General features: G+C 41.0%; 1 protein-coding gene across 2 annotated transcripts in view; it reads right to left on the bottom strand.

Moving 5' to 3' along the window:
* Nucleotides 1–4,659, bottom strand: part of RGS7BP (regulator of G protein signaling 7 binding protein) — a 41,723-nt gene extending 37,064 nt beyond the window's left edge. The window contains exons 1-2 of one of the 2 annotated variants that reach the window (XM_075488243.1): nt 3,969–4,659; nt 1,033–1,199 (exon numbers count right to left, since the gene is read on the bottom strand). In XM_075488243.1, the coding sequence (XP_075344358.1) occupies nt 1,033–1,199; nt 3,969–4,127 (326 nt within the window). In that variant the 5' untranslated portion in view covers nt 4,128–4,659. The remainder of the gene's footprint in view (nt 1–1,032; nt 1,200–3,968) is intronic. The other variant, XM_075488244.1, reaches the window with a different exon arrangement.
* Between the last annotated feature and the right edge of the window lie 12,028 nt (nt 4,660–16,687).

Below are 16,687 nucleotides of genomic sequence, written 5' to 3'. Positions count from 1 at the left end.
AAGAGTCTTTGCACAAAATTACATCTGAAAATGTTGACAGTTCTACTAAAATGACCAACCAGTGTTTTTTTCTGTTTAGTTTGTTAGTGTGGTCTTCCCTTACATACTAAACCTATGACAGATTTCTTATATACATGAAAGTGATGAAAGAACTTCAACAGGGATTAGGTAGAGCTGCAAAAAGAGAAAGTTTTTTTCCCATTGGTTTATGGTGGATAAGGCAGGTGCAGAAAGTTCTGACAAAGTGTAGTCAGAAAGAGACATGACTCAGGAGGCACGTGTCTTAATACAAATGCCCTTGTCACCATACGGTGAAGAACCCACAAATAATTAGACTTTGTGTAAGCAGCATGAACTCCCATTTTGTAAGGCACAGATATTTATCCTGGTTTATCCTGTACTGAGGCATACTCTCAAGTATGTGATGATACATTCTGTCACCATGGAAAGGAATGTATATAATGTAATATCAAAGAATAAATGAAAACACTATATGCTGGCAAAGCTTCAATCCTCATTTCAACACAAATAAGGATTTAAAAACATGTAGAATGTAAACACAAGTTTTCACAATAGTATTTGTATTCCCCCGCTTATGTAATTTTTACCTAATTATTTTTTCGTCTAATTTTGTTAAGTCTCTAGTTGAGCTGAGCTAGTTGTCTCTAACTGTTCAATTAGGTATACCCAAGGAAGGACTGGGCAGAAAGGTATTGCTATGTCACCCTTGAAAGGCAAGGCTTCTCCCTTGATTTTTTTAAGTTGTCTAGTGATATTGAGTAAAATCCTGTTCATCTTACATAAAACCATCCAGTGAAATCAGTAGGACACCATCCTGGTAAGGGGACCAGGATTTGACCCAAAATTGCACTATCGTAAGGATATGAGCATTCTGTAGAATTTATGGTCATACATCTCTATGCCTAAAACAGAAACACAAGTTAATGCTTTTGCTGAAAGTTTCCATAATGGAGTATTTAGCAAAGATGTGCATATGAGTACAGCTTTAATTAAACATAAGTAGACTCCTACCCAGAAATTGCTGCTAGTTTTTGATGAGCCTGATAGGCCATCTCACATCCTCGGGTTCGAGTTTTGTGCATTTCCGCATGCAGAGATGGACAGGTGACTGAGACATCCCCAATGGAAATGACCAGCTCCCGATATAGAGCCACCTGGGTATTGAACTCCTGGACAAGCTGAAACACAAAGAGGATTTACTTACATGAGATGTTTAACTACACTGATAGAAACAATCAAGCTTTTAAAAAGCATGCCCAATCTAAGGCTTGTTCCTGCTGCTCCCAATTTCATGGCATACAAGATCAAGTGCCCAAGATTTAGTAAATGACTAGGGCCTCCATGACAGCTGCCTCTTCTCTGAGCTATAAACGTTCATTTGCAGGAAAGTAGTGTTTCTGCTTTTAATCTCTGAAAGTGTTTGAGTTATTAGTCTTAACTATTAAGCAGACAAAAAACCAGCTGTTTTACTAGTAGCATGAGGTTATTTTTTGCTATCATAACAGATAAAAATATCTTCAGAAATTATTGCCTTTGCTCCTCCTGCTTCCTGATTAACAGCACATTTAGGGATTGGAATGTAGCATTTGCTTTTACACTGGCGATTTTGCTAATTTATTTTGTAATTATTTCTGTTCTGTCACTGGCCTCTAACCCAGATTTCAGACCTAAAATTGATCTGAAGTTACTGGCTGAGAAGATGTACCAGTTTGGGCACTTTCCAGTTAGGATTCTAGAAAGCACTTTTTCCTTTGGGGGGGGGACACAGACAAAGAAGTAAATAAACACTTCAGCCTTTACAGATATGTAAAGGCTGCTCTAATATCCAGCAGATATGCATGGATGCTATTGGATAAATGGGTAACTTTTACAGTGATGGAGAAATCATTATTGTTTAGTTCCACTGATCACGTACATGGGATTATATTTTAAGGAAATGAAGCATTTGCTGTCTTCTGAAAGAAAGCATATCAGACCATTTGCTGCACATGGTGGCGGGGGTGGAAGGCAGGGAGCAATAGAACAGAATATTTATTTATCTGTGTTTTGCTAATTTGACCTCAATTTCCAAACTACATAGAAACAGACAAGCGTTAACTGCTTATAATTCTGCAGCCATCGTTACCACCAGGAGTTCAACATATCCCAACATACAAACATGCTAAAAACCTGTATTCTATCAGACCTACCAAATTTTAAAGTCAAGCCCTCAAATTCTCATACTCAGAAAACAGATAAGCCGCTTCTCCTGTAGTATTACATTCCGACTCTTCATGCATCCCACTGTAATTACTCTGTATAACTGAGAACTAGTATCGGGACCTGTTTTTCGGCCACGCTTTCTTTAGTGTCACTGTAAGAGTGGCAAATGGGCTTCTCTGCTTCTGGAGCAGCAAAACAATCTCAATGCATTCCAGTATATCTGCACCCTCCCACTCCCAAAGCCCAAACAAAACCAAAAGCACACGCCAAGCAAAGCCCCAGGCACAATACTTGCTAAACCTGGTTTCAACTCTCTCATTCTGTATGAGAATCAATGCATGAAAGCAATGGAGAGAAAAAAAAATGTACTACGTTATGTCATAGCGTAATTACTCTGCATTAAGAAAAAGAGAAAAGCGTCTCATCCTGCAACTGGTAACTGGTTGCGCCAGACACATTTTGCCAGTTCTCACCTGACATCCCCTGTCTAAACAGAGGACACATTCAGCCACCTCAACATTGCCAAGGAAAACAAAACCACACTGATGTTGCAGCATCGAGACAGAGAACAAGAAAAAAACCCATTGGTTTTATCTCCTGAGTCTTACTGCATCTTGACAAACCATCCGTAAATCATACTTTATTTCTAATCAGTGAATTCTACAAAGCTAGCACTTCTGTTTAACTAACCACATTATGCTGTCAGGAATGAGAAAAACGGCAGGACTCAGTAAGATCCACTTGTTGGGTGTATTTATAGAGCTACTGTGGCAGGTTTTGTTCCTTGGTGCACTGGGAGTTGCTCCTGATTTTGAAGTATCAGAGTGGATATCTGCCAGCACAATTTGCAGTACTAGAGGAAAAAAATTGCAGAACAGAAGTAGCAGGTAGGTTTGCAATGCTATTGGACAGAGCTTTAGCAAGATGCAGATTTTTCAAGTAAAAAGTAGCAGCAACTTAATCTGTTTTCTATTTCTGTCGTTGGTTAGAGGAGCAATTTTGGGGCCCAGTGTCCAGCCAACTGTAGCTTATGGAGCCAGATATGGGGTATATGGTGCTGGTTTGGAGGAAAGTGTCAGGATCCAAGCATTTTGAACATGAATGGAGAAAAATGTCATACCATAATGTGACAGTCCAGTAAGAACATGGATGCGAGCGCTTGATCTGAGATTTTACAATTGCAAGCAGCTACTCTGGGGAGCCTGGAAACAGGTACCAAGTATGTCAGAGACAGAATTCCGGGGCCTCAAATTCCGAGTCCTGTTTTAGAAGGATTTTAGGGCAGGAGTGTGGCTGCTGCACAAGACAGCAAGCAGAGAGTGCAGTGATGCAGTGGAGGCAACTATCTGCCTATTCAGGCTTCAGTGAGTGCAAGTCTGGGGGCAGATTTGGCCGGCTCTAGCAAAAAGGAACTCCAGCTGCTTGGCAGCGCCGCGAAGGCGGCGTGTGCTGGGGCGAGGGCTCCTGCTCCTGCAGGACCAGGCGCCCGGCTCCGGTCCCCGCCCTAACTGTCCCGCAGTACCCAGCCGGCTCCCCACAGCTCTCCTCTTCCCTCCCCTCTCCCGCCTTCGAACCGCTACGAGTTAGGCTACAGGGCAGCACCCCCGACGGGGACTGCAGTTTTAAAAATAGTGCAACTGCACGTGATGGGAATAGGCAAGCTGGCGGGAGGAGCGGCACCGCCGCCAGCGACGAGAACACTCGGAAAAGATAAAAATTAAGGCTAGCCCACTTGTGGTACCCACCATCTTGCAGTCATCCAGGGCTCTCTGGGTCTGGTAGGCGCTCTCCGAGCCGCTGCCCCGGCGTTCACTGTCGCGGCCGTGCGGCGAGGTCTTGCTGCCCTGGAAGATGGAGGCGGCGGAGCGGGGGCGCTTCCTGCGCCCGCTCGCTGCAGAGCTCATGCACACGCATCCGCCGCGCGGAGCCGCCCGCCGCGCGGGGCCCCGCGGGCGCGGGCAGCGCCTTCCCCCCCGCCGCCGCCGCCGCCGCCGCCGCCGCCGCCGCCCCGGGGAGGGGTGCGGGCCCGCGCCGCTCGTCGCCTCGCCCGGCCGGGAGCGCGCCGCTCAGGGCAGCGAGCGCGGCTGCTGTGGGTCGTAGCCTGGCGCCTGCGGGAGAGCCCGGGGAGCGCCCTGCAGCATCGCCTCCGCTACCGCGGCGAGAGGCGGAGGGGCTGGCGCCTTCCCTCCTTCAGCAGCATGTCAGTCCCTGCGGAACCGCCCCGCCGGTGGCATGCTCTGCCGTCCTCCTTCCCGCAGCCGGCGGGGGGGTCGAGCGCGGCCGTGCCCGGCGAAGGGCTCCCATCTAGCGGCCGCCGAAACCCGCCCGATGCTCCCGGCGGGGGAGCCCGCCCCGCCGCGCCACTACGCGCTCCCCCGCGGCGCGTCCGGCCGGGACGCCCGCCGAGAGCCGCTCGGAGGGGCCGGTGGGGCGGCGGGGCCCGGCGGGCTGACGCCGTCAACAGCGCGCCGCCCCCACAGGGCGGGAGCGCCAGCGGCAGCCGCCCCAGCGAGCCCGCCGCCCCCCGGGCCCGCCGCCCCAGCGAGCCCGCCCCCCCCCCGGGCCCGCCGCCCCAGCGAGCCCGCCCGCGGCGGCGCCTCGTTCGCCCGCCCGGGCGAGGCGGGAGGCGGGCCAGCGCCGGGGCGAAGCGCCCTGCCGGTGCGCGCCCCGGGCAGCGCCTGACCTTCGGGGGGCCGCAGCCTCAGCCTCAGCCTCAGCGGAGCCGCCCGCGGGCCGCCGGGGCGGTTTTGCTACGGGCGTTGGCACATCGCCCGTCCAGCTTTTGCCGAAGTTGATACTCATCTTCAGGGAGCTTACTTGCAAAATATTTTTCTCTTTAACGGAGACTGGGTTCACTGCTCGAACTTGTTTTCTTTCACTAAAAAACATCTGATTTTGGGGCTCTGAGAAAAATGTTTGGAGGGCGTGATGCAACTACCCTGTAGATTGTATTTGTTCATTGTAGAAAAGTTAAATAATAATCGATTGGAGAAATTGTTTCCTCTGTGCTCCAGCACGACAGTGCAGCGGCAGTTCAACAGGCTGATGCTCGCAGGCCCTGGGCACCGGCTCCTCCAATGCAGACGGCTGTGGTGCTGTGCCCACGCTGTGTCTGCAGCCACTTTCCCCAGGGTCCCCTGGGGACTGCACTGCCCCGGGGCGAGCTACGGCCTGGGCCAGCTTCAGCTCCTGCGCTGGTCCTATTCCTCTCTGTAGCCAGGCAGCTATGGCTGTTCAGCTCACTTCTCGTATAATTCTATTTCTTCAGGACATTAAACAAAACTTTTTAATGTTTCAGTAATGTTCTTGATACCAAGGGAACTCCAAATGCATCACACACGGAAATGCAGTCTTGCCAAGGAGCTTGAATATCCCAGTGATGGCACTCTGGCAGGTTGAGGGCCTCTTTTCAGGCTGCGCTGAGCATTACTGTAACACAGACTGAGCCTGGGCATTGCTTATTACTCTGCTTTGAAACTCTTTTTCGATATTTCCTGCTATTTTACCAGAAATGAAGCTACTGGATGTGTGTTAGTGTTGATGGGTTTGCAGCGCTTGCAAGCACTGTTATCACTTTAGGTAAAACTAAAATGACCTTGCAATTATAATGTTACCATTGTAAACATACTACTAGATCTTCAGCATCCAGAGCAGCAAGAACTTGCAGTTTGCAAGTGCTATTTTCAGGACACCACTTTTTTTTTTTTTTGTAGTAAACTTAATTCATTATTCATAGGAAATAAATGAATTTGGTGCTGCACGAACACAAGCTTTGAGCCAGGACATCATATTGCTTCCATATACAGAGAAACCATTACCTAATGACAAGGAATATATTTTAATACTGGCAAAAAGCAAAATGAACACATCTTCTCCTCACATCTATATAGAACAGAACATACATATTTGTAAAGGGAAATTAAAACATAGTACTATGCCACAGTAATGCTAGTGTTGCCACATTAGTGCTATGCCACATTAATGCTAAAACCGTTGCTCATGTGTCATTTTAGTCCTGTTCTAGTCTTATTCCAGTCTATTTCAGGTCTTACTAAGAGCTACTGTAATAGCAATAATGAAATAATACTAATACTAAAACCAACAACAATGACAATAAATCTAGCAAAGAGTGCAGCATGTTTGCTTGTACGTTACCTGTCTTGGCTGAAGTTCTGGTCCCTTGAAGTCAATGCCAGAAGTCCCACTGACTTTTAAAAAAGGTTAGAATTTAGTTGCTGGTGGTGTATCTGCCCTGTATAAAGCTGAGTCACAGCTGAGTTTTGCCCTTCAGCCAACATCTGGAACAGTTTTGAAGTCTCAGTGGCCTACAGTGTGTTCACTCCTGATTGTTTGTATCTTCAGTATACCCACATTTGGAAGTGGATCTGGTGATTCTTTCTGTAATTTATAAGACCACATGTTTTCATAATTCTTCCACATGACCTCTGAAATCATCATGGAACATGATGAATTTGATTGCACCCCAGGGTTATGTTGGAGAAGCAGGAGTGACAGGGAACAAGTCAGTCTGGGGTGCATAAGAAAGAACGATTTTTGTAGGCATCCCAGTTCTCTGGCTGGGGGAAGACCTCCAAGCTAAGCCACCAAATGGTGTCTCACAGCAGGCAGCGGGAGCAATAAGACTCAGTTTGGAAATACATACTAACAGGAAACAAAATGCTCTCTTGAGAAAACAGAGGTATATATGCTGCAACGCTTTCCCGAAAAGAGAGAGACATGATTCCTCTTGTCTGAACTAGATTTCCTGTCACAAATGGCCTTATTCTAGCTTCATCTCCCAATGTTTAATGGATTGCATCAAGCAGGATCCTCCTGCAGCATCCTTTCAAGACCATGGGTAGGTCACCTTGAAATAAGTTCAAAGAGTAGTTGGCCAGTTACATAGTCAAGTTCTTCAGCACCTCCACAGCTTATAATGAAATAAAAGTAAATACGTAGGCTTGGCTATACCTAGCCTATATTGTAATTCTAAAAAATGAACTGAGATGAACTTTTTACTTGGGAGTCTCTCTCGTTCCATTTTGTTGTAATCTTTGCCTAATCTGTTTATTTCTCTGGTTGTTGACTACTGGTAATATTTCCCAAGGGTGAGTAGAATGTAATGGACTAGACAAGTTATGAAAGAGACACTGATTAGCTGAGAAATGTGAGGAGATATCTTTGGAGGGAAAAAAAAAACGCAGGCAAAAAGAGCCAAAGAATATAGAAGGCAAAAAAGGCCATTTCTGTAGAAAGAGATACAGAGGGAGAAGAGGAAACCCAGAAACAGGTACTGAAGAAAACAGAGGAAAGTAATTCTGCATTATCTCCTTAGGACAGAAAAATAATGTATAAGTTTTAAAGTTAGACTGAAAATGAAAACTTAAGAATAACAACATAGACTTTTTCACATTTCTTTAAATTTTTTTTCAAAGAAAGTGAACTGACTGTCTTTCTAAGTAAATATGGTACATTTTAAACAGAGCACAAATGTATTCCCTGGAAATGCAGGGTCGGATCAGTGTCTGGAGGTAAAGTACTTGGGTTTTGTACCAGGCTTCCTATGGAGTAAAACTGTTTAACCCTCATCAATAACAATGTAATAAAGCATTTGAGAATCACAGCTTCAATGGCCATTTCTTTTTAATTAATCATTTCCTACAGGCTGGGAAGTTAGGGAAAGGAGTGCCACAGGAGGCACTATTCTGGCCTGATTCCATAAATAAGTCTTTTATGTATCCAAGCCTTCCTGACTTCAGAGATCCTCCAGCAGTGGCAGCTCCCTACACCCCTTCTCCTCAGCCTGTCCTCAGTGCAGGGCTTACCAAGTCAAATCATTTTGTAGCAAAGATTGCACATTAGTATATTTTTAGTGTCTATTAGTCTAATACCAAGATATAGAAAACTATTGTACTTAGTCTCTTTAGAAGTCAATACAGCATTTTTGAGCCCAAATACAGTAATTGAGTTTTTCTTAAATGTCTAAAAATAATTTATGTAGATAACACGCAAAGCAAAGACAGACATCCCTGTCCTGTGAAATTTGTAGCAACAGTTCAACAAAGACTAGCAATATATTAGATGAGATTGTAAAGAAAGTAGGAACATTTTTCTAAGTTCTGTTGTGTCAGTCTCAACAATTTACAAGTTTACTTAGGAAACTAATGTCCACGCAGCATGTTAGCAGTGGAGAAGCTGAGGAAAAGGCTTATTTTGCTTGCAGTCACTGGAAGTTTTAAAAAAATGCACACATTAGTGACTCTCTCTGTAGCTGTCAGCCCAGTATAGGCATGTTGCTCCTAGTTATGAATGCATGAAACAACATGCTTAAGCTAGCAAAAATGTCAAAATGGCTTAGTCTGCTTTACTTGCATTCTCTTTAAGTGTTGCAAAAGACTGTTTGTGACATGCCCTGAGGATGCTAGAGATTATTGTGGTGAGATTTTTGGCACTTAAGAACTATGGTGTTCCATAAATCAGAGAATGAAAGCACTTCTAAATCAGATAATCCAGGATATGTTCCCACCTTCTCTATTTCCTTTACAACATGTATTTATATATGTAATTCCAACATGAATTTATATGGAAATACCTGTGGGAGCACTCAGGTAGCTAGACAACTAACTGTTTCAAGTTTAGCCAGATTTGCCCAACACAATATAGGATTTAATGACAAGGAAATGTGAGAAAATGGCCCATATAACCAGATATTTTTTGCTTTCACCTCCATGACTATAATTTCTTTAAACATAATATCATTACTAAAATAATGCTAATGCCATCAGCACTTCTCTTATTATGAGAAAAAAACAAATGCCTACTTTAAAAAAATAAACATTAGCATAACACATCTTCAAACTGCAGAAATTAAGAATTATTTCTGAAAAGATCAAGGCTAACACCAGTTTCTCATTATGGAAGTATCAATAGAGTAATTTACTTTAGTTCTAGTATAGTCAATAGAATACAGAATGATTGCAATAAAATATACATTTACCTTAACATTATCTTTTTTATGATAGAAAATCTGGCATAAAAACAAAGTCACACAATGAATGGAAGATAAAAAAGACCACTGATAAATCTTCCTGTAAATGTCTGCAAAAAAGCCAAGAAAAATTATCTTTAAGGTCATAAAGAACAAAAACCTAAATAATTTAAAAATACTTATAAGAACTAACAATTAAAAGTTAAGTTTTATGATATTATTTAAATTCCTTATGAATAACAAGTCCCATGACAAATTTCATAAATATCTGAGTGGTAAAATATTAGAAGAAAGTCTTACAAATAATAAATCTGTATTTATGGAATCGTGAAAATTAAACTCTTAACATAAAACATTGCTATTATTAAAAGTAGAATAGGAACAGCTATGGAAAATAAAACACCATGGATCTGTGAGAAGCTGTAAGACAGAGCAGTGAGAGAATACAGCTCTGGCCAAATGGATGTTTAAGAAATTAATGTCTATAGATGTATCAGTGCTTTGCTTCTTAGAAAATGCGATGTTTGGCATATAGTGGTTTGGAGACTGCTTGATGGATACATAGGATAAATATGTGGGGTTTGTGTTTTTATATTAAATGTGTAAACTGCAGTCCTCTCTCTATTCAGGGAACATATACTTAATTCAAAAAATCGAGTATAATCTTTTGAGAATCTGAGAATAACACATAAATGCCGAAACCAAATAACCTTCATCCCCCTTGCTCCTACAGGAAAAATGCCTGGACCAATACAGAGGCCCTCCGCTACATCTTCAGGAATGTTTTAAAAAGTCATATGCTTTATAGAAGTGGAATAGATGGCAAAATTCATAGTCATGATCATGTCCATGGTTGTTCTGTAGACCCATGTGGTTACTAGAAATGAAAGTCCTATACAAAATTTCTGGTTTAGTCAGTATGAGAAATGGTTTGCCACTGTGTCTGTACTGTCTCCTGGTCACATGGTTCAGGTGCTCAGAAATGGAATGGCAAGCAGCATAAACTATACCGATGACAGGAATCCTGCCAGTAGGCTACGTGTATACATTTTTTTAAGAAAGATTATTTTTATAGTATTTCAGCTGTTCTCTTTTGAGATTTTAAAAAGCAAAGGTCTGATAACATTTAAAGAAGGACAAATATTTTCAGATTTCAAAAGCAAGTGAAGGATAGTAAAACTTCACTACTGTATCTAATGTAAACACAGCACAAGAATTACGCTGTTACATGGAACAATCCAAATATAACTCTCAGAGCTAGTGACCTAATGAAAATCTGGAAACTAAATCAGACTGGACACACAGGCTTAGTTTGACAAAATCCTGTTTGTATTATAGGAAGATGAGAATACAACTCAAAATTAGTAAACTAATTGGAGGTGGCAGTACCCTGAAACCTCTTCTGTTTGCCATCTGAATTTGGCCTTTGTGAAAAAGCCTTTACTGGCTACTTTATATCTCCACTCTTCCGCCTGTCCTGATAACTATTCACTAGCTACATGTTTGAAAAAGGTATTGTAGCCCTACAAAGCAAACTTTGACTTCAATTTCAGTTATTCTGTTGTTGCACATTTCTGTTAAATGGTCGGAAGAGATACAACATTGATTTTTTAAAACTATCATTACTTCACTTAGGAATTAATGTTTTATTGAAATGAACAGAAATAGGTCACATCCTCTTAGGAGCTATCATCTGGACTGTTACTCTGCAGGTTCAACACATTTTCACATTTGAAAGATTATTTTAATAACCACATTTTCATATTTTCTTTAAATGAAAGCTTAAATCACATGGAGAATTATGTGGTTTCCATATAAGTGTCATTACAGCACACCACAAACAATGACTTAATCTACTTTTGGTACATGGCAAGTGCAGCACAGTTCATTTTTACGTAAAAATGCAGTATCGGTTGAATCAAATGATCAGTGATTTCAGTGAGGAAACCTGAGCTCTTATTCTGCCTTACAAGCTTTTTAGCCTTGTTGCTCTGAGTAACTGCACTGAAATCAAGCCATTCTTAATGGAAACATATACTGCCAAGTGCCTTTGTTGTACTTGTCCTTAATCAACCTGCTTTCACCAAGCTCATCAACCTACCAAATTCACATTTGTTTTAATTTTCATGGGTATAATTTTCAACTCAAAACAAAGCAAACAAAAACTGTAATTGTTCTTGATGAATGCTGTGCACTTCTGAGAATCTGGCTGTGCATGTGTGACATACAAGGACAGTAATGAGGACCTTCCTTTTTTGCTTTCCTGATCTTTAAATATTACATTATCTTTTTAAAAATCTAGAAAAGGATTAAGAATTATGGTGCTGCTTGACGTTATTCCAAGGACATTCACTGAAAGCAGGGAGAGTTTTAAGGAAAACTAGAACTGAATAAACTAGGCAATTTAAGAATATGAAAAACAGAATATGAAAATCAACCAAAAAAAAAAGTGTATGATTATCCATATGAAAGCAAATGAAAGATTTTTTTTCCCCCTGGTATTTTAGAATGGTGTGTTCTCAGAAGATACTGTCCAGGATTTCCAATTTTGTAATTTTATTATATGCACAATTCTGCAAACTGTAGTGAGTTGAAGATTGCTTTAATTTTCTCTTTACCTGTGCAGAAAGTTTGGTAATCCTTATTGTGGTGTGGTTGTGCTGGTTTGCTGCTGTAGGCTTGCAGTTTAACCTTGTTGGTTGGTTATTGAGGCAGTGGAGAAATTAATAAGTAAGACAAGTGCCCTTCTGGTTGTGGTAGCAGCTGCATTGCTTGGGACCTGAGAAACATCAGGATGAAGGCTCTGGCTGGCAACTTCCATCTCCTCTAATTCTTCCTCCTCCTTTCTGCTTTGCAGATGACAGAAAGAAGAACCCTTTCTAATAACTCTTACTTGGGCTTTTCGTGATAGTGAAATAAATAGCTTTGTAAGAGTCAAAAAATGATTAAACACAATCATGAATTGTGAAGAGGGACGGTTTAGGGAGACATATTCACCAAAACCAATGTTTCTGACAATTTAGTTCAAAGGCAAAAAAAGCAAAGCAGCTTAAGTTTTAATGAATCTTACTTAGATTGAGAAAAGGACACAGCATGTGGGAGGACCTGCAGAGATTCAGAAAGATATAGCACATCCTTGTCTTGAAATATGTTTTTAAAATCCCGCATGAGGTTGTTGTGCTGCCAGTAAAGAGCTAAAGATTTGAGAATGTATGACTACTCTCCTAAAAATACAGGACTGAATTATTGTATAGAGACAAAGAAATAAGTGCTTGGTTTCAATGTTGTTTCATGGATTTGTATTTTTGTTGTTGCCTTTTCTTTTTTCTGTTCTTTTTAACTTTGTCCTATTGTTTCTTTGCTTTAATTTCTTCACAGTTTATGCTGTATGGTTTTTTATTTGGCCTGTTTTCATCTTCTGTTTGTTCTTCTAGTCCAATATTATCCTTCTACTCTATATTTTGTCCTTATTTTTCCCATTTCATTTCTCACTCATTTCTCTGTTGTCCACATTCCCATCTGTTTTTTCTGTGTGATCAAAGAACAGTTTTGTGTTCTGTTCTTCTAAATGACAAGTGGAACTATAGTTTTGAAGTTAGTGTGTCAGATCTCCAAATATGAGCAAAGTTCAAAACTTACCTTGCATAGGCTAAAACTCATGATGAGAGAGGAAGATTTATTACACAAATGAGCTTTAAAAATGACATACAAATTCATACATAGACACAGACTACACTACATGGTAGGCTTACAGGGCCAGATCCCTAGTCCTGCTTTTGTTCACCATGAGTAACCACAGGGGACAGGAGAAATCCTACAGAATATATGCTACATATCTATAGAATATATACGTATATATACTATGGATTAATATCTGCTTATATACTATTTCTTCCCCTTCTCCCTGGGGAATGCCAAAGTTAAGGGAGGACAAAATAGTTTGAACAATAGCTCAAGGTGTAATCAATGGGTTACTCTTAACATGGGGTTAACATGAATGGGGGTCAGCAGATGCCTGCTGAGACTCCATCTCTGTTCAGTGTTTCCCATATTCCGCAGGTGACAGTATTGGGAATATGATTATTAAATTAGATGACATGAATGTGAAAGGGATAGCTGCTGGAACTTAGACAGATGAGAATTCATTGTGATCCTGACAAATCGAAGATACCATCTTTAAAAATGCTGTGAAATCATGTAAGGGAATGTGTAAGATACTGCACTTTGGTAGAAGTTATCCACCATACAAATGTAAGACTGGGGTAGGTAAAACTCTGCAGAACAGGATCTAGGCATTTTTGTTGTTGACGTGAAGATGAAGCTATTCATAAGAAAAACTCCTATGATACAGGAGGCAGAATTAGCGTTACAGCTAGCAAGATACATGAAATAATAATTCCACTTAATATTTACTCAGTCTTCACTTTACCAGTTGGTAAAGACCTATCCAGTCTGGTGCCTTGCACTTCAAGCAAGATGTGGGCCACCTGGAGAGAAGGGGGAGGGAGAAAAAAATTATAAGGTGCGCTAGAAAACATGAACTCTCTAGAGATTGAAAGTACTGGAAGTAGATGACTGAGGGAAAACAGCAGTTCGCAAGTACACAAACTGCTACAGCATAAGGAAAGGAATAATCTTTTTTTTTCTGGCATCATAGAAATATGTAAGTAATGTCAGCAAGAGTATTCAGGTTCGATTGAAAATTCTTTTTAATGTTAAGGATAGCGAAGGGCTGGTTTAGTTTTCCACAGGAGACTTTAATTGAAGGTTTTTAAGAAAAGCATAGACAATCTTCTGCCAGAAATTATGCACGTGTTGTTAAGCATCCTTTAGGAGGGAAATTAGATTATAGACTCCTCAAGGTCCTTTTCAACTCCATTCTTCTGTAACTTTTTGGAATTACAAAAATATCATGTCAGCTTCATAAGAAATATTAACTTATAAATATTCCTATAGGAGGTAAAAACTTCTGCTTTTGCAACCTTCCCCAGTCTTATGAAAGGTTTTGTCACTTCATGGAAGTTTATTTGTCAATTCATGAAACAGATACTTCCTTCCACTGCATTTGCCACCACTTCAGCATCTTTTCCACTTCTGAAATTCAGTACTGCTGGAAGCAACATTTCTTAACATTCAGTTACTGGAAATGCTCTTCCCAATAGAGCACTAGGGAAGTGATTTAATGACAGCAGTATCAGTGCTATTAAATATTCCAGAAGTTTGTACAGCTTTAAAAGATAAGGGTAATGAAGAAGTGGGGAAGAAACAAAGGACGAGAAAAGGAGAAACATATACTAACATGAAGAAACAGGGTGGAAAAAGCTGAACAGCAACAAATGATGAAATAAAGTGAAATGGAAAGCGGTAAGAGAGCATTTATTAGGAGTGAAGGTCAGAGTGAGAAAACGCAATTCAGTGGGACACTGAAAAAGAGCAAGTCCACATTTTGCCTGTAGCCTTTTTCTATTTTTCCCTCCCTTTCTATTCAGAGAACAACTGCTATTGACATTTGAAAAATAATGCATTGTTAATCTGTTTTATTTGTAAATATTTTCAGTTATTTTGAGGAAATGCCAAATTAAAGCTTTACTAATTCAGCAGTGAAAAGGAAGCTACAAGTATGGATGAACAGCAACAAGAGTGTGTCAAGTGGGCCTGGGTTTTGGTTTGGTGGGTTTTTTTTTTTTCTTCCTTGTAGACTTGCAACAGATAAAAAAAGGTTGATTCCCTGAATCAACTTATTATTTGTAGTGGCGACTGCCTAAATCCATCAGCTTTATGTGTAGCAAAAAAAGGAAAACACATGATTCCTATTTTAAATGTGCTGCCCACTTGCAGTTCTTTGGTAAATAAATCTAAGGTAAGTTGAATTTCATAGTAGCTGTGGTTTGTTGGTTTATTCCCAGTTGTGGGTGGTCATCTGCAGCTTTTCGATTATAAGTTGTCTCAGGCAGGACTTTCGTGTTGTTAACTTGAATGCAGCCTGTGGTCTTTGCATTGTTAACACAACCTAAATTCTTGATGCGATGGGTAGAAAGACATTGTTTTGGTCCAGTGGCTGAAGTAGTGCTCTGCAAGCCTCAGCATAGCCCTTGTCACAGCGGGACAAGCACATGGTTTGTATAGTGGCAGCATCTTTGTGGCTCTTCCAGTCTCTGTTAGAGGTGTACCACAGTACGTCTGTGCTCTGCAGAGCCCAGCTTCATAGGATACGTAGGGTGTCGGGCATGCACTTTTGCAGGCTCTTCCCCAAAATTTCTCTCTACAAGTGGCATATCCTCTTCAGGAATGAATGAAGAGTCGAAGTTTGCCTCTAAGATTGCAGAAATAAAAGGAAAATCTAATGCCAGAAGTATGGGGCCATAATATAAAGTCACTAGTCAACAGTAACTTCTTTAAAAAAGAAAACAGCTCATTTCTAATGTAAGTGCTACTTGTAGCAACTATGGGACCATTACTTCAGGGGAGAAGTAAATCCAAGACCATCTAAGTCTATGGAAGATTTTTGGTTTGGCTTACAATCTACTTCAAAATTAACAGGCAAACCATACAAAGTGTGCTTTTGTAAAGAAATACTGTTCAATAAACAGTCATTGACTCTTAGTTGAAACAGACTTTGCTTCTGATGTGGGCAGCAAGTGTTCAGACTCCCAAACAAGATTGTGACAAATAGTTTCAGAACTAGTAGACAACAAAACTGGCTACTGACAACAGCAGTGCGGTAACCCAGGAAGTTATGAAACACAAGCTAGTTTGTTTGGCAACTACCCATGAAAGTAAGGCAAAGGTCCTTTAGCGTTCCTAAGCCAGCGCAACCCTTCTTATGAGCCGAAAAGGGAAAGCAAATATATGTCAAGTGAATGATTCTTTCTCTTTATGGATCTTTTTGTTTTGTTTTGCTTTGTGTTTCCAAACATATCTGTCCTTTCGGCCATGTATTTAATTGGGTGGAAGGATGTGGTCAGCTAGTCTTTTTTCAGTCCTTACTATTTTTGGTTACTCTTTTTGCAAAGTTCAGAGGCTAGTTAATTTTTAGGAAGTAAATTTAATTCCTTATAATCAGATTTGGTTTTCTGCTCTTGTTTTACATATACTCCAAAACAAGAATGTATACAGCATGAAACATGAAAAGATCATATTTTTCAAAGAAAAGTACCACAAGTGGTTGTATCCATAAAAATCTGCCTGTGTACACGCTAACAGTCACTTTGATATTAAATAGTCCTTCTGCTCATGCTAGTATTATTTCAAGTTTAATAAGTATGTGAGATTTTGCCCTTACCAATTAAATCCTCTGCAGAAGCACTTAGCATCCAGAACCCTCTAGGATAATTCATCGAAGAGGGATCTTTTCAGGGGCTACACCAGTAGCAGGTCCAGGATTTGAACCGAAAGCCCACTTAGTGCGGCCTTTATGTAGGGTTCTGTAACATACACAGATTTGAGAATACTGTGGCCAGTATTTCTTATGCTTAC

The sequence above is a fragment of the Mycteria americana genome, chromosome Z (genome assembly GCF_035582795.1).
Source record: "Mycteria americana isolate JAX WOST 10 ecotype Jacksonville Zoo and Gardens chromosome Z, USCA_MyAme_1.0, whole genome shotgun sequence".
Classification (NCBI taxonomy): Eukaryota; Metazoa; Chordata; class Aves; order Ciconiiformes; family Ciconiidae; genus Mycteria; species Mycteria americana.
This window is presented reverse-complemented; position numbering and strand designations above follow the sequence as displayed.